General features: G+C 43.2%; 1 protein-coding gene across 1 annotated transcript; it reads right to left on the minus strand.

Annotated features, from left to right (window-relative positions):
* Positions 1-429: 429 nt before the first annotated feature.
* ACE2 (angiotensin converting enzyme 2) lies at positions 430-24,454 on the minus strand. Its single transcript, XM_068683586.1, has 18 exons — positions 24,138-24,454; positions 21,369-21,527; positions 19,436-19,529; positions 18,699-18,842; positions 17,526-17,638; positions 16,919-17,027; positions 16,136-16,233; positions 14,469-14,638; positions 13,215-13,441; positions 12,255-12,399; positions 10,545-10,643; positions 9,774-9,896; positions 9,181-9,353; positions 8,721-8,773; positions 4,638-4,735; positions 3,533-3,649; positions 2,100-2,294; positions 430-1,441 (listed from the first exon to the last, which is right to left on the minus strand). The coding sequence occupies exons 1-18, from the start codon at positions 24,318-24,320 to the stop codon at positions 1,324-1,326; spliced, it is 2,418 nt and encodes an 805-aa protein (XP_068539687.1). The 5' UTR covers positions 24,321-24,454; the 3' UTR covers positions 430-1,323.
* Between the last annotated feature and the right edge of the window lie 917 nt (positions 24,455-25,371).

Below are 25,371 nucleotides of genomic sequence, written 5' to 3' on the forward strand. Positions count from 1 at the left end.
GCTTTAAGCATACAGAAAACAGGGATTTTCCAAGTTCCCTATATAGTTAATAATGGCAAGGAGAGGCTGTCCTATTTTATTGTTTTTTGTTATACATTTTGAGAGCTCTGAGCCTTGTAACAGTGGAAACTGCTGAAACGTAGAAACTTCCATGAAATGAAGTTCTTATCTTCTGCACAGCTCCTGGCCTGGTTTCTGTTACTTTCCTACATGTTTACATACATGAATGCATGCCTGCAAATGCACACACACACAGGTTTAAGAAAATAAACTCCCCAAACTATGAAATAAAATTATGTCAGAAATGGACCTGCAGACTGCAATTTATACACCCATGCATATGCAGTGTAAATTCTTGTGAGCTTAAGACCATATCTGTGAGATAATTATTTGTAATAATAATTACACAATGGTACGAATAATAGTATAGTATAGAATACAATAAATATAGTATGTTTACTATAGTAAGTAATATTATTTAGGTAATAGTGCAATTTGTATTTGTAATATGCAGTATTTGCAACAGTGGAGGCAATGGCTGAAGTACTGATCATTTAGTATTAATGAAATGTGTTTCATGTTCAAATGACAACATACCATGGATTTTTTATTTTTATTTTTTTGTTTGTTTGTTTTTGGTTTTGAGGGGTCACATGCTAATTGTTCTCTACAATACATCCAACAACGAGTTAGAAAAATAACTTATCTTACAGCTTTCTAAGTTCCAGTGCATGTTAGTTTTCATTCTGTAACCATTTTACAATGATACAGATTTCCTGTAGGTGCAAAAATTGCATTTATTTCATATCAAATTGAATACTTCATCACAAACATTCTCGTGGTGGACAGTTGTTTTTTCGCATTGTCTATGAGATAGACTTTTGAGTTCTCCATCCGGAAAGATCAGGATGTTTCTTATGGGCATCCCAAGTATATGAATTATTCTTGTCTGCCTTGATCTGTATACAGCTCTATACTTCCAAGAGTTTATATCTCTTTAGAGAGGAAACAAAGACAAATTGGATGCAGCACACCTATGAAAAGCAGCAGAGACAGTGTGTAATATGATGCACACAATTTGTAGAAAAGCCACAGGACATATACATCTTGCATTTTTGCATGTTTTTTTAGTTACCACACGTATGGCAGAATTAGTTACTGTTGTCTAGGAACCAGTACATTCAGGGTCTACCAGAAGTCATGGTGTTTGATGACATCCATAGCATTTTGGTCCTTGCTAGGCATCACTGCTACAAGTGAAGAAAAAAGACACCAACCAAACTAACCAAACGAAAAACAGAAACCCTTATTGTGCCATGTCATCTAAAATGATGTTTGTGTCTCGTCAGATAGTTCAAATCCCTTGTTGCTTCTTCCATCATCATCATAAGGGTTCACTTCACAGTTTGATTCTGCTTCTCTCTCTCTTCCTTTCGCTTTCCTGTAATAGAAATTATTTTTATATTACAAGCCCCTGCTCTGTTCAAGTCCTTCTGGATCCTCAGAATAAGCAATTGCAAATAATATTGTTCTCAACTGGGAAAATTTGTGCCAGAAGGAATTTTTCATTGGCTTTAAAGGGAACAGCAGCAAGCCCACTACATTCTCAGAAATCCCATTATCGGAGAGACTTACAAGAACAACCCAACCATATTGGTGAAAATGCAATAATATTTAAGAGAAATGGCATTCCTGGACAACCCCCAACAAGACCACTGAAGACTGCAGGTGCTGATGAGTGCAGGCAAATTCTGCTGCTGAAGAAGGCAGCACGCAACACACAGGCTGCTCCACCAGCCCTGCTGCAGGGCTGGCAGAAGCCTGGCCGTGCCACAGCTCTTTGCAGCCACAGCACGTCCAGCTGCCTTGGCTAAAGTGCTGATGAAAATGAACTTGCACTACGCTGCCAAAACTGCCATGCACTGAAAGGCAGGGAGCTGAACCGTTAGCCACTACTGGTGAAGGGAGGGAGATGATAAGCAGTAATTCCCTGATATGCTTCAGTTAGATTTGGTGGCCAATCTGTAAGCACCCTGATGAGTCCAACCATCGGGACTTCTCCCACTAGTCATGATTACTGTGTCAAAAATACTACTTACTTTTTCCGATCTCTCTGTCCGCTGACGATCAAGACAATAACTCCAATGACAACCAGGCTAATGACCACTCCAAATATAATTAACCAGATGGTGACTGGTGGTTCATAAGGTGCAGCCAGGGTTGGAATGATGCCCACAAACTCCAGCGTGTCATCATCCAGCCCGAAAGCCTCATTGATTCGTCCCCGAGACATGCTGCCATCAGGAGGAAATTAGAAGTTTCACGTGTTTATTGGAAAGAAACAAACATTTCTCAGTTGCTTTATCACTCTCCAGTATTCCAAGTTCCCACTGAACTGTTCAGTTGAACAGGCTGCACAGGAGGTACTGCTAAACTTATATTCCTTCTTCCTTCAGTCACAGGGTGGCAGGTAACAAACATGATAACTTAAGCCCTTAACATGTTGCAGCTTAAATAACATGTTCAGACACTGTCTAAGCTCTTAAACCCAGTCTTAAAAGCTTATAAAAATGCAGCAAGCAGCCTTATGATCTCATTCTCTATTTGTGCTTTGCCTCTTATTCTCTTTATCCATAATTTTCTTGGTTATATGACAGAAAACCTCAGCTTTGCCTTATTCTCTTTCCCTCCTACAGCCTTCCACTACCTTGATTTGTGCTCTTTACTGCCCTGAAAATACTTTCCCTGTTTTCTTTTCTGTGTCTTGTTTTCCCTGAACCTCTGTTTCTGTCAGTTTGATCTGGACAACAATTTTCATAGTCATACCTCTCCCTTGGTTCACCGCTTTCTCTAACTGCTTTCTCAGCCCCATCTTGTGTTGCTGCTACTTTTAGATTTGTGCCGTCTTCTTTTCCCAGTGTACATTATCCGTGACCATCTGCAGACTTGCAGTTTTACTTACCATTTTTACAGTAATAACTGACAGTGGTTTCATACTGTGCTATAAAAGAGCTGTTCATTGACCCATAAGTGGGAATTAGCTCCTGCTCTGACTCCTTTTCTCTACAGTCAAATACAACTGGCTTTCTTTCTAATGCATCATTCTGCAGTTGTCACTAACAATAATTCTCACACTGAATTTTCTCTAATGAGAGAAAGAAAACACATGTGCTCTTGTGCATGTACACACCATTACCGTGCCTCATATTTCAGAATATAGAATAGTTCCCGTTAAAGTTGAAGCAATGATATTTCCTGGCAAAGTATGATGCAATTAGGTGTGTTATGACAGTTTTACAAGCCCCCTGAAGCATTTTACATTGGCTGCTGTCCAAGACACCATCAGATAGATGGACTGTTTTCTTTCTATCATAACCGTTTCTCTCCTAGTATTTCCATTTTAACTGCAGAACTGACTTTCTTGTTACCCTTCCTGTTTTAGCAGGCTTAAGCTCTGCTTTTCCTTCCATCCTTTCATATACTTTGTTTTTTTTATTGTTCATTTGTTTTTTCCCAGAAAGCAAAGTCTCACCTGATGGCACTTTCCACGTCAGCTTTGGGCACAAGATTGCTGGCATTACCTGGCATGCTGACAGTAATGTAGAAGGAGACCCTTTGCGTCTCTTCCGAAACATGCACGTCTGTAGCCCTGATTGAGAAACAGAAGAGAAAGTTTTTGTGGTTGTTGAGATGACATTAGCTTTAAATTCAAGTAAGAGAACAGTTGCATTGAATAGGTAATGCTAGTTTTTGCCAAGTGAAAGCTTCCTAGTGACCTCAACTTGGAAGTTAAACTTATCCTGTTAGAAATTCTTTTTGCAAGTGCTAAGGAATAACCTCAGATGGAGAAAGCCGATTCTATATCTCGGACAATCCTAATTTTCCAAAGCACATAATCAGCACACAGAACAAAGAGTGCTCAGGCCCTCTAAGGTGTGTTTAGGGCAGGTCTCATGAGGGAAGTGATATATGAAATACCAAGTGGGAAAAAAAAAATCCTTCTTATGCTCTGCAGAGAACAGGTCCTAGACATTACATGACTGATGTTCTATGAAGTAATATCAAATAGTTAAAATAGATAGCTTCTGAAATTTTTCCAAGAGACCTTAAAAAAGAGTGTTTCTTCTTACCAAAATCAATCTCAAATGATAGATTCTGTTTGTAAGTAAACCCAGATAAGATTAGTAAGTCTATATGGAATCTAAGTGCATTATTATCAACAAGTTTATCTTTCCTGGGCTCAAAACCTCTTGGATATTCAGTATCGTACATGTATACAATTGGAAATTTTTATTTCTAACCAATGTGTCTTCTCTGATATTTTCATGGGGCAAAAAAAAATTCTCTGATATTTTCACTGGGCAAAAATTCTCAAGGCTCACTTTCATCACCGATGGGCAGTGGGACACAAAGCCTCTGCAGCCACTGAAGTTACCTATCTTAGCACACAACTCCTGAACTTCATGCTTCTTGAGGAAGAGAAAGAACTGCATGTAATGAAGCTGGCACCTCGCTTTTTACAACCAGCTGATGTATAACATTGTTATCACCACAGAAATCACAATTCCACCAAACCATACCACTAGTGAGCCAGAATCAACACAGGCATAGCCAGCATAGTTAGGCAAGCCACTCACTCGAAGTCGATGAGTTGCTGCTTTTGTGCGAAGTATGTCCTCATGGCATAGGCGATGGTTGACTTGAACAAGAAGAGCTCACTTTTATTCCACTCATACTGCAAAAACAGCACAAGAGAGATTCATCAGAGGTGACAGTCGTATGGCAAGTTAGCTGACACTAAGAAATCATTCTAAAAAGACAGTAATTGTAATGCTTGGCGTGCATTTCTGTTTTATTTATTTGCACCACGATAGCACTTTGGGAACCTACTCAAACATTTTATCCCTGTTAATCTAAGCATTCTGCAGAAGAACAACCAAGCAGGCATCCCTACTGCCAAACAACTCATTGTGCTATCCCTCTGCAATCATGTGGGACTGCTGAAGATGTTGCAGTCCTGCCTTGCAGGAAGCAAAGGCAGCAGAAGCAACATGTGCTCTGTCCCAGTTACTGTAATTCATAGTCTGTGCTTTGGAGAGAGGATAACAAAGTGACCATAATGATGACAGCATTTCATGATTCAGATCAGCAGGTTAAGCCAGTAGTAGCACCTGCAAGGGCCAAAAGGGCTGAGCTGGCGATGCTGATGCTTGTTGTACAGAAATACAGCCCGAGGGGGAGTTTCAAAAGCCCATGCTGGTTCCTGTGCCCACAGAGATGAAAAGCTCTTTGCATCAGCATTTCTACTGTTCTTCTTCCCTTAAGAACAAACAGGCAATATAAAAAATTCCTTGCCTGTGTGCAGGCTCCTCCCAGCCTGCCTTATGAGTCCAAAGTTATCCTGGGGCACAGAAGTCAAAACCAGCTTCTCTGGAGCAGGAACCGGGAGCTTCACAGAGGGCAAAAACCTCCTCAAGAGCTGACAACGCACCCCAGCCTGTTGTGCAATGCCATGTGTGCACAAAGGGAAAATTCCTTTCAGAACTATCCAGTATTGAAATATCTAACGCCTGAAGGCTTGGATTTGATTGCATTGCAGGAATGCCTATAAATGCTGTCAGTAATAGTTTTACACCATTCCTGACTTTCTCAAGCATCATTCAGGAAGGTGCGGTAGAAGACAGCTCTGTTCTAACAGGAGGTTATAAAATCTAGCTGCATTCTTCCACTCTGTCCTCCTGTCACCACTGGCAAAAAAAATAAACACACTGGAGACGGGAACAGCAGGAGCCCACACGAAAGCTGGTCCGTGCTGCATCATGCCCCAGTAAAGGCACTGGTGACCCAGGAAGAGCAGCCCCTGTTTCCCCCCATGCCAGGCTGGTTTCTCCTGCCAGCAAGGGCAGGGGCTGTTGTCTGCCCCTGCCCTGGCAAGGCAATGGTGTTCTGCTCACCAGGAGCCAGGCAAAGCCCTGCCCTGGAGCGCTTCCCACTCTTTATCTCAGGCAGCTGGCAGCATTCACCATCACAGCTTGCAGGCTGTTGGGGGGGGGAAAGGAGGGTTCCTCTTATTTTTGTTTAGCCCAATATCTTTAGGCTCCATAGGGATTTTTGATTTATTTTTTTTAACCAGGAATTAATTGAGCTTGATTCCTCTACTGCTGCTTTCTGTACTTAGCACCTTTGCTTTTTAATCTTTTTTTTTTTTCTGTAGCATTTTGTCTTTTATGTCTAATGTACTTTAATTGCCAGTGTGCCTCTCAAGTGCCTTTATAAATAACATTACTGGCTGCGTGGAGGGAAGCACCTGGCTGGCTTCTGGTCTGTGTGTGAGCAATGACTGCCCACACGCTGTCCCTAGGCACCTCAGAGATCTAGCCTGGTGCCTGCTGTTCACCACAGGGGCTGCTTGGCTTTCAGAGTGAAATGAATGTCCCGTGTTCCCTGCAAGACGCCCACGTGTAGCTTGAAAGTCACTGCCTCTAATTCAAAAAGGCTTTTCCGTGATAAAATACACGTAAATGCCTGCAGGATGACTGCTTTCCATTTCCAAACACCACCTTGGTGCCCGCCTTTTACAACTCGACCACAGGAGTGACAGTCACCCAGTGGGGCATTCTGAATTGATGTTTGAAGGAGGGTTTATTTTCAAATGGTGGTCAGGGGATTCCCATTCAAGGGACTTTTAACAGTTTCCCTTGATAGGGCGCTTGCTTAATGCCCCAGCTGGAACAAAGCTGTGGGTGTTTCAGCCTCAGCAGCTACACTGGTGATGCTGTGGCTGCAGCTTTAATCTCGTCAGCCTGAGAACAGTTAGCAGGGTAATTGCAGCCGAACACACACTGGCATAGCTGGCACGGGCCCATCTGTGAGCCTGGGTGCTTAATTTGCTATCACTTTGTGCTATTGAAACTTCCCTGCTGGTAGCATCTAGGGTAGGTAGCTGAGAGCTACAATATTGCCTGTACAAGCTGTGGCTGCCCCCAGTGCCCCCATCCCACAGTAACACTCTCCCTCCCCCTGCAGAAAAGCAGGGGATTTCTCCTTTTGCATTCTAGTCAGTGCTAAGGAGCAGAAATGCAAATAGATTTGCTGGTGTACTCAGAATGCCTTCTGCTGTCCTAATGGAGCAATGCACCTCCAAATCCACCTTAAACACTTGCTCCACATTCCTGGCTTCTGTGTGCCGTGAGCTGCATAAAGCAGCCCAAACATATTGCTCTGTGCAGTTACAGTCCTTGTGTGTGCCACTGCCTGCTTCTCTGCACACTAGTGCCCAGAGACACATCCCCAGGAGCCCCACGGGAGTGAAAACTGGGGCAAAGTATAAAGCTGCCGAATGGAGAAGGTTTCTTGAAAGTTGGTGACGTGGACTGGTTGTGAGAGGAAAATGCACGACTTGCTCTTCAGAGCATAGGAACCTACTGTCCATACAATAATTCAAATTAAGTAATCTGTATGAGATTGTTTTACAGCTGCTCAATTGCACAACAAAAGGCTGTGATGGCAAAAGGCAAGCATAAAAATGGTATTAAGCTAAACATTAACCATAATGACTAATAAATGTGTTGTAATAGGGAGCCTTTTCATGCTGCTGATATCAGTTTTGAATTGTATCTAACTCGACTCAGCGGTCTAGGAAGCAATAAAATTCCAGTGGGGCCTGCATGTGAGACAGTGATAGAAGCAAGAGCATCAATTCATATGAAAAATGAGCCCAAGGTACTGCGTCCTTGCTAGTCCAATAGGCTCCGGCGTGCAGGTCTAAATGGCCTGCCTGATGACATGCTCCTTCTCGGAAAATTACTAACACTCTGCAAGGTGAAAACAGCGATTAACGGGAGCAAAGTGTCTGCCCTGAAACCTTCTAGGACGCCTCCATGAGACTGGCACGAAGAGACAGAGTGAGAATAAGGAGCAAATTTTTAGCCAGGTGTCTGGGTTAAACAGATGGGCCAAGCCAATGCTCTGCTTAAAATCTTGAAGAGCCCTCTTTTGCTTTGATGAGTTTTGTCAGTTGCTGTAATACATTTTATTGGGCCAGCTGGTGTAATCGGGGAGAGCAGACACTCTTGGGAAAGAAAGCCCTTCTCCTTCCCCGAAACACTGCAGCTGCACAGCCCTTCTCAGTCTTTATAATAGAGCTTGTGCCTGCACAGGGGCAGCAGAATACCTCAGGGCTACAGCAAACAGGCAAACAAGGATCTACAAAAGAGCAGGGACAGGAGAGCTGTGGTGTGAAACCATTTGAGAATACAGGGTGGGATTTAACCCCTCTGTTTTAGCTTCATATTTAAACGTGAAGTAGCTACTCTGATAACTTCTGACTGCAGTCATGATGATGGAAATTAGGAAAAAAATGTCAGTAGAGGCTTTTTATCTTTTACTTAGCCACAGCAGCATAGCAGGACAAAATATTACAGTTTTTAGGTACACAGGTTCTCCTATGCTAGCCCTCCAGGTAAAAAAATGGTTGGTAACTCCATGGTATAACTTAGCTCATCTAGCTCAGATGTCTTTCTTACCATGGGTGAGACCACTCCCAGGAGAGGTCCCACTGCTAACTGTAGAGGCAGTCATGACCACAAACTCAGATGAGACATCTATGGGATAACCCTCCATCTCAGCTGATGCTGCTTGTCAGATACTTCCTGAGTGACCAGCACAGCATTCCTGTTGCCCACACGACACACAGAGCCTCCCAGTGCAAGCACACTTACCGTCTGGCCTGCTGCTTTCAGGCTGATGCGTACTTTGATGGCATTTTCAGAATCTGATGGAAAAAGAAACAAGACCTGGGTCAGAGCTGCAGTGACGTAAAGGTAGTCACTGGGAAATGCTGAGACAGCTACAGTATTCTTGCAGGTTCACCTCCTTTCCCTGGCCAGCTTGGTGGAATTTATCTCATTTCCCTTCAGCCATCTCTACCACCAACATCTGCATCTGAGCTGTAAGCCACCCAAGCCTTGTTTTGTTTAGATAGAAGGAAGGAGCACATCTAGAGGACAGTCCTCCAGCCTTCTTTAGACATCTCCCGAAGGAAAAATGTCTTTCCCTCCACAGAGAATAGGCAGATCAGAAGCAGGAATTGGTGCTTGACGAGGTGAATCTCACTACCAGAGACAGGCACAGCACTGTACATGTAAGAATTAATAGAATCAATGCGCAATCAATACATACATGGAGTCCAGTCTGTATTCCAGCCAATGTATCTGCCAGAATTGTTTTTTTGCAGCCAGTTAAATAAAGGTTCGAAGTAATGGAGTAGAGGTGTTGCATTCATGTACTTCTCTCCTGTTAAGCTTTCCAGTGCTTGAGTCCAGGGCTTAGATCTGCCTAATTTAAGCAATTCTCTGTGTATGTGGAAGGAGAGACAATGCATGTTATTGACATGTTCCATCTAGGCATCCAGCAAAACAATCTGCAATCAATATCGAAGTTTTCTCTGTTTTTTTTTGGGGGGTTGGTTTGGTTTGTTGTTGTTGGTTTTTGTTGTGTTTTGTTTTGTGTTTTTTTTTGGCTTCTGAATCCCCTCCTCCCTCCCATCATTCTTATTAATAAAAATAAATTATTTTTCATTACCAGGAGATTAAATCTTTGAGGTTTGCTTCCTCAGCTGATGTAAATTTAGCCAAATAGTCAAGATGAACTGACAAGATAAATGCTAAATTTTCAAGCTAAGTTCATTCTTGGTGTAACCTCAATGACTCTGGAAGCTTTCAAGGGCTTTGCTATGCTCTGACTTACTACTTATGAGAAATTGTCCTTGTTACCTCAGACTCCTACCAGCTGCCGTGGAATTGGTGATGTCGCACGTGTGAAGAGGGCCGGCATGGTTGGCCGCTTTGCAAAGTGCCTCATGGAACTGGAACTGGTAAATGGTCCGGGTGTAATACCTAAAGAAAAGGCAGGGAGAAGGAAAGCACACATTTTTTTAGTTGTCTGTCAAGAAAATCGCAAGCCCTTGGACTTTGGGAGGCTCCGCAGCATCAGCTCTCTTTCCTGCTTGGAATAAACACTGCAGCGATGGGAGGCCAGCCGGTATTTATAGCCTGTGCTAACTCTGACTTAACAAAATGCCAAAATCAAAGGCAGCAGAAATGCCCCAAACCTGTTTGCTGCCACATAGCTCAAGGTTTTTCCTTTCCCAGGTCTCTGATCCAGCTGAGCCTCTAGGATGAGGTGGCTAGGACATGGAGGGACCAGAGATAGTTTCTTCAGGGCTGCATGTGCACAGCCCAAGTGACAGTGGCACAAGGCATGTCTCCCCATGAGGCAGGCACATCATATCGATGTGATCCCACCAGTCTGATAGCAGCACAAAGCTGCTCCGCTTGGTAACACACCCGGCCATTCAGAGACTGCTACAGAAAAGCTCCTGATGTCCACTGAAAATGCCCCACTGAAATCAGTTGCCTTCAATCAGGATGTAAAACAAAATAAGATGGTGTCATAAAAATCTTCAGTATGTTTTAGGTAATCAGAGCTTGTTCTGCACCCAAAATGTAAGTCATGAATTAAACATCGAGCAAGGCTGGAGTTACCTTATGAATGAGTAATCATTGGCCACGTGGAACAGTGCAGCAGGGTCGCAGTACGTCTCATCATGAGGGACTGGTTCAACAACACCAACTATGTCTCTCCTGCAGACGGAGGAAAAGAAAAACCACGGAATTTTCATTAATAGTTAATAAGAAAGAAAGAAAGAGAAAAAAAAATTCTTTTCCTCTGTATTGTCAGATACCTATGGGTGGCTCTCTCCCTTCCAAACACGAGAGGTATATACAGCTCTCCGTAACCCCAAAAGAATACTGTTCCACAGCTGGAGACCACAAAGAATCTGCTTTGAAACTGACAGTACAAGGAAAGGATTTGCAGGGTGTGCAGGGAGTAGTTGATGGTATGAAATATCTTAGATGTGCTTCACATACACCTCATGCCCTGCGACACCCCAAGTTTTGTGCTGGGTAAGTGCATGCAGAGACTGGGTGGCCCAAAAGGTGAACAACCTGCTGTGTCCCACTGGGATGGAGGTGAGTTTTTTTTTTCTTTTTTTTTTTTTTTTCCTCCCCTGAGAGCATGCTTCCTGATCAGTACTACGGAAACAAGCCCATGCCCTAATTTCTGAAAATGCTAATAAACTTACACAGAAATATTTTATCTGCAAACCTGGATGACAAGGTCTTGTTTCAGCACAAAGCTTTGCAGTGTCATTACAACAGATGTGATAAGCTTCCCTGAACAATTTGTCACTCTCCATTCCTCTGACATCTCTGCTACTTTTGAATAAATCGAAGCTGACTGATTTTTTATGGTGGGTCAGGAGGCTTGCTGACATCAAGTTTTGTTACAGATTTTGTTTGTTGATGAAGGCTCACTGCTTGTGTTCCTGTTAGAGTGTAAACTCCAATTTCAGTGTGGGGATTGCCTGGTTTCTTTGCATTTTTCTGCCCCCATGGGAAATGATGGACCCTGGGAAATGATGGACTCCAGCCTGAATCAAGCCTCTTTTTAATCTTGAACTCCATGGAGGTGGAAATGGATTGCCTGGTGGGAACAACCTTTGAGGCACCTCTGGCTGCTTCTTACCAAGGGAAGTGTATTTTCTTGATTGAGAAAGGTGGTAGTTAGCAGAAATATCAATACATAGGAGAGGAAAGCAGTCTGGAGATTTTTGAACAGCTTACATCCAAACCCACTGTTAAGTGCTAAGGAAAAGCTACAGAGAAAAGCATGCAGAGATGTTGGTTTGGACTGATATCTCTATGCCTCTCAGGTTGGCATGTGTGATTAACTTCACCTTCCTCTTGTCCTTGGGGAGGTGGGGAGCAAACAGGAGCATGTGGCCAGTGAGATTCAGGGAAGAGAGATGTACTTAAGCTAAGTGATGTCCTGAGGTATGTATCATGGGGAACAGCAATGCTGATCCTGGGATCTGGAACATCCCATGCAAGGGCCACAGGCTGTCTTTAGCAGAGAAGCTGACATTAGAAACAAGGAGAAAGCCTGCTGAAAGGTAGGGGAGCTACCTGAAGCTGAACACAGTGTTCATGGGGATAGACTGCTTGTGAGACCTTGACCACGTTTTTCACCACATTGAGTGTTTCTACATGGCACTTTGCTGGGCTTCGTAGAAACATCCTGAGAAACAGATCTTGCACAGAGGGGCACAGGCATCTCAGTTATGTTGAATAACTATGAAGGAATGGTTTTGCAGAGTCAATTGCAGAAAAATACTCATTTCTCAAACTTACTTCATCTCCCACCACTGCTTCGTCCATTCCTGCTTTGTAATCTCACCCCTAAAAACCATCCACCTCCACTTCTCCAGCATGTAAGTAAAAGGCATTGTTCCAACAATTGTTAGTGCTTGTTTGAGCAGAAAGTTGATTTCAGTTTCTGAAGAGAGAAGTAGTTAAGGTAACGGTTATGTTAGCAGTTAGTATCCAATTAAGCAACTAAAGTTGCTTCCTATTACAGCTAATGCTTACAGATGTCTGAGTTAGAGGCTTTACTAAGAAAAAAGTGGAAGGAAGGATACTAATGAAAAAAAATACACGAGGAAAGATCACTTAAATAATGTATACCATTCTGTATCTATTTGTCCACCACCACCACCTCTTAAATAATTTAACACCTTGGTATTTACACGTCATTCTCCAATGGGGAATTTTAAGTTGAAGATTTTAGTACACCTCCATCCTTATAATTCAATGCTCCAAGAAGGCAAACAAACTGCATTGCAATGAGGGCTTACCTCACCTATGTTGTCCATTCAATATGCACATAAAAGAGGGATGTAAATCTCAAGGCTTCAGTTTCATTTTAACTGCTAAGTGCATACCTCTGAGAGAAAGGTATGGCTTTATGCAATCAAGAATTTTTTCAAGAAAATAGTCTTCAAGAAATTGAAATGACTATTGCAGTCTCATCTAGGTGAGCTATGAAGATTTTGCAATGAGCTATTCAGTAATGAAGAGCTAGCTATTTGTTTCTAAATTATGTAGCTGCATTATAAAGTCGTGTTCCTCGCTTCGTGATGCAATTTGGGGAGAAAAATAGGATTGCTGATAAGTTGCTGGGGCAGAATTTGCAGAAGCCTCTGAGTTGCTCACTCATCTTACAGACAAAATACTCTAATACAAGAAAAAAAAAAAAAAAAAAGGCCTGTGAGTGTTCTCAGTTAAATATATAGTATTTATGCATTTATTTACCTTCATCCTCTTGGAAAGTTGGCTCTAGGAGGTCGAGAGATTTCAGGTGCTCTGGCGTAGCTGCAGAAAGTGACATAATTTCACCTACTGCTTCATGGAAGCCCTCGTTGGCCCCGCTCCGCAGCAGGAAGGGCTGCTGAGAGTATGCCATATCGTACTCAATGTGGCCCATCTCATGGTGCGCCGTCAGGAAGTCATCCATGGTCACTTTGGTGCACATCTTGATCCTGCAAGCCAGGGCAAAGCATTTGTGGTTAGAGATACGGTGGCTGGGCCACTGCTGCAGGGCAAAGCAGCCTCCAGAGCCAGCGAGCACCCCACGCCTCGAGCAATTCTAGCATGTCATGAGGTTATCTTGCAAGGGTGAGGACTGGAGGGGAACTCAGCAAAACACTTCCATCCATCCACCTGGTGCATCAGGAGTATGGGAAAATGTCTGCTTTGTAAGAAGCAGGTGCTCCCTAAAACTTGGCAATAAGTTTGCTGCGCATGTTGGAGTGAGCATCCATCGTCAAATTTAAGCAGATGGCAGTGTTAAAAAAACTGTGTCGGTCACTCCTGCTTTCATCCTCATGTGGGTACCATTTAATAAAGGAAATTATTTCTTCCAAATGTGATTTCCTTTCTCCTTTCCGAGAGTGCTGAGGATGGAGGCTGGCAGCTTTTATTACAGCTCTGTTGGGGACGAGCCTCTATCACCAGGGAGCTGCAAGAGGGAATGGATTTTGCCCCAGGACACTTCACTGTGTGGGTACTTGCAGTCTCTCTCCTTACCGGAATATGAAATAAACTGATGTTTTTCATGAAACTCTGGAAGTCTGCCTACCAGTTCTGACACATCAACTAAAGGTAGCAGGTGGTGTCTCAGGAGGTTTTCTTTTGCTGCCCAGGGACCTGTGCCATTGCTGCGGAATGTGTAGGTGACCAGAAATCCCAATGATACCAACAAGCACCTGCATTTGTGTTTATTCTTTAAGCCCTGGAACAGTCATTATTTTTCTAATTCAAGAAGATAATAGTCACTTCCCTTCTTAAATTTGACAGTAGTCCTTAGATCTTCACAGGAAAAGCTACACAGTAAGTTTTACAATCCTGCAGGCTCCCTGCTCCCTTGTTTTCCTTTCCTCTCTTATCAGACAGAATAAAAATAATGAATAAGGAACAATTAAATCTTAAAACAGCATGGTGCACCTTCAGTGAAAATATGAATGCTCTAGGAGATGGTATGAGAAAGGGTTATAGTAGCTGCAGTACCTGTAGTCATTTTTGCCCATATCCCATGCCGTAGGATGGCAGACAACCTTCCTGTTGTCAGTTGGCTCTGTGAGCATGGAGTTTGTCCAGAAGCCCTCAGTCATGTTGTAGAGGTCAATGGAGCTGAAGAAGGCCTCAGCAGCTTTGAATATTTTCACTGCATCCCAGTTCTGAAAAAAACAGTGACACCATTGACCATTTCTTCTGCATGGAGCCCGTTCCCAACAGTCAACTTAAAACAGAGCAGCTGAATTCACACTGGTCTATCAGGGATTTCAGGTCAGCACCTGGCTTACTGAAAGTCAGGAGACAGTGTCCATCATTGGCACTTTCGTAAATGCTGCTGGGAATTGGACTTAAGTGTTTTCCCCACAAACAAATAGGCTTCTGCACTCACGAGAGTCAGCAGATAGCACCTGACTCAGACCAGAGAAGCCTTTAGTAAAAGATAAGGTGGTGGAGATAAAAAAGGTCAGAAACACGACAGATCTGGGATCCATTTCTTCAGCCTCTTCAGTCGGGAACAATTGTTTGAGGGAGTGAAGCTCTGCTTGTAGCAAATGTGTGTGAGAGGGGGTCTTGGCCAGAACCATAAAACCTGGCAAATATATCTATGGGAGTTGTCTATCAGATTGTAACTGCACATTAATATCCAGAATATTTCCAAATGCTACTCGGCAGTTTTATTACTCTAAACAGCAGGAGGTCTGCATTGGCTGGGCTGGGTTTTTGCAGAGATTTACGTGGCAGATGGCTAATTTGGACAACAGTCCTAAATTAGGCATGAACAAGAATGAGTCCAGCCTTCATCCCTGAGTTTCTGTAAGCAATGCTTCTTTTCCTCATGGTGGTGCTTTGGTACAAGTAATTTAAGACTACGGGGGGGTCAGTTCTGTAAAATATGAGTGAGATTCATACACACTAATGCAAGCTGCTTATGAATCAAATGTAGCTATTCCTTCTCTTGCCAGTATAAATTTAAATGGAGCACTTCCTCTGTGAGGAGGGTAGAATTCAGGTAAATAATCACAATCACAAAAACTTCCATTTAACACCTTATTTTTCTATAAAAGGAGCATGATTTAGGCAAGCATACAGAGTTTTCTTCATCCACATTGTCAGTCTGGCAAAGGTGTCATGGTTGCTAACACTGCAGATCCCAAACACAGACCTTATGGTGCTATGCAGTTATCAAAAGATAACAGGCAGAATTGCAGTTTCCTAGCTGTACCCAAATAAACAAGAATTGAAAAAAAAAAAAAAAAAAAAAGAACTGCAACATACAAACTATTTGATTATTGTAATGGATGGCAAAGGTCATATTTGATAACAGCCAGTTCCATGAGTCCTGAAATATTTATATCAACAAAATATATCTCTTAATGGACAGGTGTCTCTGAGGAATACAGACTCGGAGCCAAGATTAAGCCAGTCAAAGAGGGTGGTGAAGAAAGAGAGGAGAACAACTAAGGGAAAGAAAAAGTACAGTGGAAAATGAATGAACACATTAAGGTGAAGAGCAAAAAAGGATGCAGAAAGCAATTCTTTGCTGGCAGCATGGCTACCTTTGGACAGCTATAGTTTTATAGACACTGGCTGACGTGCAATTTTTATGTTATCTAAATTCATTACATAATGCATATTGCATAAAGAATTTATCGTCTTACCTTTTGAACCATTGCATCAGTTACATCAATGTTTGGTTTGGCTGGATAGGGAACAGTCAAGGGATACAGATTTGTCCAAAATCTACCCCACATATCACCTTCAAAAAAGAAAGAAACATAGAAATACATTAAATGGTTGACTATGTATTGTTTAAATTGTTAAAGACAGTTCTATAAATTGTGTGATATCATAAGAAGGGACTCCTATGTGCCTACACGGGTTTGATCCAGATGTGGAGAGAAACAGTTCTGGGAAGTTGTGCATAAGTTAGTCAGATCAACAATCCTTTTATTTCCCAAAACCAGCTGTACAGTATAGTTTCAGTACTGATCACCTTCCAAAGGTCTGCTTAAAACCGAATGCCCATATTGTTAGCCCATGAGATTGCTGCTGTTGTGCTCATACACATTAAATTACAGCAGCTTGATGCTGCACACTTTGAAGGCAAAGTCATGAAATACCACCACTAAGGGCAAGATTTGAAAGGGAAAGAATATAAATCCCTCCAAAATCTCATTTCAGAGGAAGACAAGTGCCACCAAGGGGAGAAAAATGTCGCTGTGCTGTGCTGGAGTTTTGAGTTGGGTGCCCATGGCTCCAGCAGGCAGGATGCTTGCCTTCCCCACCTGCCTCTGCTGCTAAGCATCTCTGCCAGGGACTTCTTGTTTCTCCTCTCCTGTTTGTTAATATTAAACAGGCAGATTACTCTGTTCCCATGTGCCTTGAAGGTGGTCGTCCTGTGTACAAGGCCAGGCTCACGCGACACGGCCGCGTTGTCGTACCCAGCAAATGAGCGGGGAGGCATCCCGTGGAGCTGATGAACTGTGAGCCGTAGGCCTGCTCCAGACGGTGCCTCACGTAGGCATGTAGCTGCTGGTACAGCGGTTTTATCTGGAGGCGGAGAAAGAGAAGGAAGCACATTAATTTCTCTTGTCTCCACCCCACTCGTCCCTCCTGAGCAGAGAGCCTCGAAGGTGTCTCTGACAAAGTTCTTCCCTCATGAACCTGAAGTCTTTGGCATGGAGTAGCAAAAGAGACCAAGCTGCACCGTCCCGATGTGGTGTGTCTGTTTGGGGATGGTGGAAATGGGTGTCAGGCCCTAGTAGAGGCTGGCTGCAAAGTTTTTGCAACAAAAGGATCATGGGGAGAAGGACACTCCAGAAATTCATACAAGGCTATGTGCTCTCTGCGCCTTTCTTTTGGGCTTGTCTTGGCATTGCTGCAGAGGTAAAAATTGTCACCTATGACCGCCAACAGCTGCTAACCTCATGTGGACTGAGATTGGGCCATCTACAGCAGGTCTATTCTTCCTTCACAACATCAAAACATGAGCCAACCCACACAAAACACAATCCGCTGTACTTGGTAAAGGCATTTTTCTGCCCCTACCTGCTCAAATGTCTTCTCCACATCTTGAATGAGCTGGTCACGGCTGTATTTATACTCTTCTGGGTAATCTGCTTCATAATTTGCCCTCCAGTAATCTCCATAGTCAGCATAACCTGTAAAGCAGGGAGGTGTTACCCCATGACAAAGCACATGGTGTGGCTCAGCCAGCAGGAGCAGCACAGCTCCCTGCTGACCCTGTGCAGGGCCACAGACTTTCCCCAAAACCAAAGCAACACCTGGACTGAAATTCAGCTTCCAGTGGCACTACATCTTCCAGTCCACTGAGCTCCATCAAGCCTGGAGACAAAATGGTTCATAGCTGAGGTCTTTTCCCTAGTGATTTAGAGGAAGGTCATAGTGATGCCTATGCTTGATTAAAATTTTCAATCTTTTTTTTTTTTTTTTTTTCCCTGTCCAACTCTTTGGAGTATAATGTCTCATAGCTGATCTCTAGCTCTAGACTGGTAGTTTTCAGGAAACAAGGTTTATAGGAAAGTAGGTGATCCAGCAGCAGTTTTGCCAAGAGGCAGATAATGTAACTGCTTCAGCAGCTATTTTAGAAGTCCTCCAAAGAAAAATAATAGCAGCCTGCCATTGCTCCTTGAAAAGACAATACCCTGTGATTTGTGGAGAGATCTCTGACTGAAAGCATATTTCCCTTAGTGCAAAATCTTTTTAAAACACCTGGCTGTGTCTGCTGCCCCAGACCTGTAAAACCTGATCATTCCAATTGGGGCAGAAGTAACACTGCTTGTGGCTGGTGCAGGAAGGCCGAGAGGAAAGAAGAAACCTCACCAGGGACATAAAGCAGCACTCAAAAGCTTTTTAAACTGAGCATGTTTGCCCTCAAGTCACAAACAGTGCAGTTCTGGGAAAGGCAGTGTGTGTCTAGTGAAGAGCACTGATACATTATGGCATTTGGGAAAGCGCCACTAAAGATACCCCCTATTTGTTCCAGGCTAGTGACATAATTCTGATCTGGTCCTTGGCACCTGTCTGCACTACCTTTTATTTGGCGTCATGCACACTCAGAGCAAAATACATACAAAATGTTGATCATCAACGTGCAAAACAGGCTGGGCTGTGAATTCTGGGAAAAGTGTGCAAGACTGAAGTATACTTCTTAATTTCTGGAAGCCAGAAAAAAAAATTAAAAAAAAATAGGCAACTTACCATTAAGCTTTGCAGCCTCATTTTTAAGGTCAACATACTCTTCATATAATGGTCTCATCATTCTGCCAACATCAGCTCTCCAGCCTTCCCATGCCCACAGTCTTTCATGGTAATCTATGCTGTTAGCCATAATAGAATCCAGACCTGTCAGAACAACAAATATATACATAAGTACTAGGCCTTGAAAAAGCAGAATCTCTTTATTTTCTTTTACAGCAGGCAAATGAGCCAAAGCCAAAGAAATTTCATGAGCTAAGAAGATAACACTTTGTGTTTGATATACTAAAAAATCCCATTATTTTATTGCACCCTTTTTTGATTTAAGATTTTCCCCTTCTTATCTTTAAGAGACACAGAGCAGATCATGAGTCACTCAAATTAACCACGCTCTCTCCCTGCATCAGCTTCCCTTGCCTTGACAGTGTTCTTGAGACTGGCCTCAGTGCGATGTCGAACCCAGCAAGACTTGGATGCCAGGGGAGAAAATTATAGACTTTCCACGGTGTGGGCAAGCCCCAGGTGACAGGCAGGCTGCCACATAAACTGAGCAGCCCTCTCCTGCTGCAGGCCTGCTGCAGGTCCCTGGACTCCAAGGTACAATGAAATTATGACTAAGCTTTAGGTAGCAGGATATATCTATGGGAACTACAGCCTGTTTTCTCACAGTCATGGGTTTCCTTCCTCTTTTTGAACCCGTGATATGAAGGGCACCATATGGGCAGCTGTTAATACCATACCTGGCTCCAGCACCATGCAGTCGAATGGTGCGGTGGTTTTGCAGACAGTCCCAGTGCTGTAGATGGTACTCATTGTATTTAGCACGGTGTTCAGCTACAAATTAGATGTGAGATAGCCCATTAGAAACACGCTATGTGCAAAATAATGGCCAGTTATGGTAATTCCTTAAGAGCTTGATTTGATGCCTCACCCACCAGCTTAACATTTAAGCTTATGTCTAAACTCAGCAGAGATTAATGAAAGAATTTGCCCGAATGCATTACTGAACCAAGACCTAGCTGGAAAAGACAGATAATCTCTCGAATATATGATGTAATCTACAGGTCCTTAATATCCAGTCAGCAGATCTCTGCATTCGATGAACACGAACTGTCAATATACAGCAGCAATAAAGCAATAAAGTTTATCAACACGCTCCCATGAATGTGGACCCACCTAAAGCCTCCCAGTAGCTCGTGTTTTAGAGCAAGAGCAAGAAGGGCCCCATCTGCAGAGGCTGTCAGGCTGCCTGCTGCTTGCCAGCATGACATTATATCGCACCAATGCTTAACCTCCACCGCAGAGAAGCTACTGCTCGTGTCTTGGGTCAGCGGAAGGCCAAGTGCATCTGAAATCACCCAGCTCAGAAGCTATGCTACACAGCTGTATCTTTGTATCTTTTTTTTTTATGTTTTCAAGTTTTCATACCTCAAGAAAAGCACGCAGCACTTTTAGCTTTTCCTTTAGGACTAGGCTTTTCCGCATTTAAAGCTTTAAACCAGAACCACTTAGAGCTGTCAGTGGGAGGGGTCGTTGATGACTAGCTCTAACTTTATCTCTGTCAGCTTTAAAATGAGTGGGGACCCTGGGAAATTTTTGTGTCAGTGAAAAATATTTAAATATTTCTGTGGAATCCCATCAGACTGGAAAAAGTCACTTTTCAAGTGAAAATCAATCATTTCAGCCCCAAAGGCCATTTATCTAGGAACCTGCAAGTGTCTAAATGTGGACAATACTGAAGAAAATACCTCCTCAACAGCGACAGCGTTACCATCAGTGCACTGCTGTGCTCAAAAATAAATACATATTTGTATGATCCTCCAGCATTCCCAGCAAGGCAATCTGTCTTTCCAGAGAGACATCTCATTTAGACCAAACAGGATGTCCAGCCAGCACGCTGCATTTTGTGTGAGGTGGTTAACACCGCTGATCCTAGCTGAAAAATCGCAGGATCCTTCCATAATCAGGACTGCAGGATCCCCTATCTGGGCAGTATGTTTCAATTTGAACTCCAGCAATAAGAAACTAATTTAACGCTCAAGTGCTGGGCTATAGATCCCTTTTGAGTCTTCAGAGATGCTCAGTCCAACTCCTCATATGCTCATTATCCATACACGAGTTTCATGTGAACTTTACAGTGGAAATGTCAAACCTCATTCTGAATCTTGCTTAATGCTGGCCTTCAGCAGCTTGCTGTGGAAAGGGGCCATTGACCTTCACCACTTTCAAGCATCCCAGGGCACCTGCTGCATAGAAGCATCCCCTCTCCTTCACAGCCTGACAATGCAGCGTGTGCAGGGAAAGAAAGGTTGCCTCTGCCTCCGCCTGTCTGGCTCGCTGAACATCCTTTCACCAATCTCCTGCTTATTGCCCTCGCTCTGGACTTGGCCATGCACTTGACACAGGTCCTCCTTTCCCTGTATGACTAACCTGGTCATTTGTGCAAGGGCAACCCTGAGGCGGGTGCGAGTTTGCAATTTATGGCACGGATTACACAGCAAGGTGATGACCTGAGAGGGAAGCAGTTTCCTGAGCCAGACGCCCCTCATATTGCTGAGGTCACCTAGCACAGGTACGTGCTCCTGTAAAAAGCATGATCCTCAGCCAAGCAGGGTGGTGACAGCACCATGACCTTGCTCACCTGGCACAAATAAGCTGTGCTCAGCAACTTACCCTGCTGTATTTTTCTGGTGACAGCACAGAGGATCCCTTGTCCTGGAGAGACTGGATCTGGAGCCTGAGGAGAGGATCCTGGATGTCGGATAGCGGGAAGTTGCTGGCATTCCTGGAGGCCTCCTCATAAAATGCAGACCACTTGGCACCCGCCTCGTTCTGCAAGAGGGTCACACAAGCGCTGGGTTATTTCCCTGAAAGAGGGCAGCAGCCTGATGTACTCAACAAGCAAAAGTATTTCTTCTGGGGAAGAGCTTCGTTTGCAGAGTCCACATGTGGACTGTAGGTTTAGCACTTGCACTGTGCAGCTGGAGAACTTTCTGACTTCACTTTCCAAATAAACATTTTTCTTTGGTGATAGCAAAAAGCAGGACTGTCTCCTCACAACATATTTGTTATAATTGATCCAGCATCATCTAGCTGTGTTCCCTGCTAGTTTAAATCACCATAAATTCTTCTTTTAGTGCTTCCTTTGGCTCACCTGGGCCTAACAAAGTACAGGTACAAGCCAGGGCCCAGGAGGGCTGTGACCCTGATGTCATTCCTCATTTCTGCTTCAGTAGCAGTAATAAGCAGCAGCCAAGATATTGATATCGAGTCTTCTCATGCAAATATCACTTTCTCCTGAAGTTTTAATTAATAAAAGATTATACATGGGCATGGAAGACTCTAAACAGGTGCCTAGATCAAGCATGCAAAACTCGAGAACATGAAAGCTACATGAAATTGCTTTTTTCACTGTTGCAATTACATACATGTGAAACTCCCAAATTTCAGTGCATGAAGCAACACCATAAGAACATCGTTTGAACTTGAGACCATCTTTAAAAGGTCCATCTTATTCTTTTCATCTTTCTTTGTATATGTTTGTACATAGATTAGCACATCATCACCTGTCCAAAATGGCAAAAAGAGTAGTGCTAATTCACCTGGGCCCTTGGGATAATGTTATTAATTGTGCACATGACAATTTTTTGGGCTGTGAAGAGGGCACCTGCAATGCCTGCCCCACCCTGCTAAGACATCAGGATGCAACAAATGCACGGTGAGGCCAACCCTTTTTCCAGGGCTGTGCCCAAGTTGTCCAGCACTGTGCAGGATGACCAAGCTTCAGGATCTGCTGGACAGAGACAGCAACAGATATAACATGCCCATTCAGACCCCAGAATGCTTTCCAAACACTCATCCTTTTCAGGAGCAAAGCAAACAGATCCGCCCATTGCTCAGCAGCTTGCAAAACTCACTGGGCAAGAGCTTAATAAGCACCCAGAGGAAGAGCAGCACTGTGCAAATCTGCATTTGAATTGCTTGTCCTGACCAGGGAAGAAGAGGAGCTCTAGGAGCAGTGGGGCAGGAGAGGGGGCTCTTTAGTTACAAAAGCTGGGGGAAAACAGTTTGCTGTCTCTTTTTTCCCTAATTAGAGAGACTGGTTGATAAGTCAGAGGAATAGTTATGAGGTTTGTGGCCCAATTTACAAGGAAAATGGATGGGAAGGAGCCAAAAGGGACAGTAGTCATTAACTCTGCTCCTCCAGCAGAAAGGGAGGAGGGGAAGCAGTGGGTTTATTACCAGCACTACAAAAGAGATCAAGCAAGAGAAAACGTCCTCTCTGAGCACTGGACTAATTGGTTCTTATTGCTGGTATCTCCTCACGTATTATATTATCATCTCATTAATGCTGAAAGTGCTGTATGGGGCTTTCATTTTACATGTTTGGAAACATTATAGTTTAAGTACCTGGTGCATTGGAAAACATTCCAGATTGACAATGATTAGTCATTAGGATTTCTTCCAGCAACCAGTCTCCTTGCTTTAATTAAGAAATACTATAATTAAACCATGTTTTAATTAAGCTATAAGACAAAGTGGAAGACTTGTACTGTTACACAAAAGTAGATGTAGGATGTTCAGCTTCATTTTTATGCTCTGAATTGTTTTTCTCTAAAACTTGACTTAACTTTAAAATGCAAGTAGCTACAAAACTCAAGGTGGTTTTTGTTTTTGTTTTTTTTCTTCTTCATTTTAAAGGTTCCAAGGTTATGAGATGCCAGGCTACAGCACGGCTGTATTAGCAGGCAGGCAGATCATGGCTGAGTGCTCTGAACAAACACAGTACTTGCCAAGAGACCCAGTTGACTGGGACAGCAAGACGTTGGTGTTGGAAAGCAGGGCAAACTGTGCTGCAAGGTGCTTCAAGTAAAAATGTTCTATACCTTACTTCAGATAGATATTTACTTCCAAAGCAATGTTCTAGACCGCCATGGTGCAAACTCCAGTGGTGGCTTTTCGAAATCTGTAATCTCACTTCATTTTTTTCCAGTTTAATACCCCCAGTCAGTCTACTAACAGCCAGGGCTATGAGATGAATGTGGTCAGTAGGTCTTCCCCTCTATAAAGAATGGGATCCCCTATACAAGACAGGGATAAGCTCAGGACCTCAGTGAATACAGAGGCAGGTGCTCCTCTCCATCCAGCTGATTTTGGGTCCAAATGTTCCTCCTTCACCTTTTCCTCCAACTTACTGGGGTGACTCAGGGTCATGGTTGAGGGCAAGTCCAGCCTCTGGCCATGTCAATGCAGTGTGAGGGCAGCCCTGTCACCAGCCCTAGGCTTCAGATGTTGCTAATGGCCCAGGCACCTCCAGTGAGTTAAAGCAAACTCCCAAAACAGCACCCAAATTTCTGTCAACCATGGTGGAACCAAAACAAACTGGAAAGTAACTATCAGATTCCTAAAACACTATTAAAACCCACAGAATAGAGCACTTACCATCTTTGTGGCCGTCTCCTCAGTAATGTTGGTGTTGTAGTCCCATGAGGCAAGGGAGTTTTCATAGCTGATGTCTTCTGCCCTCACATTGAACTCTGCCAGAAACATTCTGGCTTGATTTGTGACATCCTGTGGGATCACAACAGCGCTCAGACCACAGAGAAGCAAGACGTGAGCCAACATGTTCGTGTCCAGGCTGAGAACCTCCCAATGAAGTAGTTTTCCTCAGATGAGCTTCTCTACCTCCTTCTCATCAGCATTTATGCATGGCTAATGTGAACTAAAGAGGCTGAATCCAATTTTCCAGGCCTTTTATAGGTTTTATCCATTGAGGAGAGAAAGGAAAAAGTTTTTTATAAAAAGTCAAATAAACAGAAGTCAATGATTAACTTTGGAAAACATAATTACTCCTACCATTTTATGGCCTTCTTATAAAAGGCTTTTACTTTTGGTTAATGTTTCCCAAATGCGCTGTCAATGATACAGCTGGTCACTTTATCTATAGCCTGCCAGTGTCTTTGGTAGCTCAGAATCTGTGAATCCTTTAACAGGTTGGTGATAAGCTGTAAAAATATTTAGAAACTTCACTGAAACACCAAGCCATGACCTTATTTCCCAGGCAGAAAGAAAATCCACTTAGCCCAACATAGGGTATGTGGTTAGATGTTCAGGACCATGTTTTAAAAGTCTTTGCAAAGCCTGAGTAATTTGGAGACTCTTCCTTATTTTCAAAATGACTGGGGCATATAAAACTAGATTTTAAAGGTGTTTATGAACTATCAAAAAGAAGCAAGAGAAACAGTGGAATCACAGCAGCTTGTGCAGTGACCTAACTTTAACTATAAATCAATTTGATTTAAGTACTAAGATAACTAAGACTACTAAGATGATTTCAGTTAAATATCTAAATACCTTTGCTAATCCAGTTAGGGACTGAGTTCTTACTGCAAATCAATGAGAAAATCAATGCGTGAATTAGCTCTGGAAATGCAGCTTGGGTTGAGTGTTATTGATCAGACAATACCTTACTACTTTTTAAATTAGCCTATTTCTGCTTCAGGATCACTTGGACTGGGAGATGTGACTGTGCAGAAACATCCATGGGGTTGATTTCCAGTTCCTAGAGGAGCTGCACAGAAATCTTTACGAGCCTGCCTACACAGGGGCAGCAGCAATCAGCCCCTCCATTGCTAAATCATGAGAGAGAAGCTGTGGCCCTCTTGTTTGTGAAGGG

Source organism: Anas acuta, chromosome 1 (assembly GCF_963932015.1).
Source record: "Anas acuta chromosome 1, bAnaAcu1.1, whole genome shotgun sequence".
NCBI lineage: Eukaryota > Metazoa > Chordata > Aves > Anseriformes > Anatidae > Anas > Anas acuta.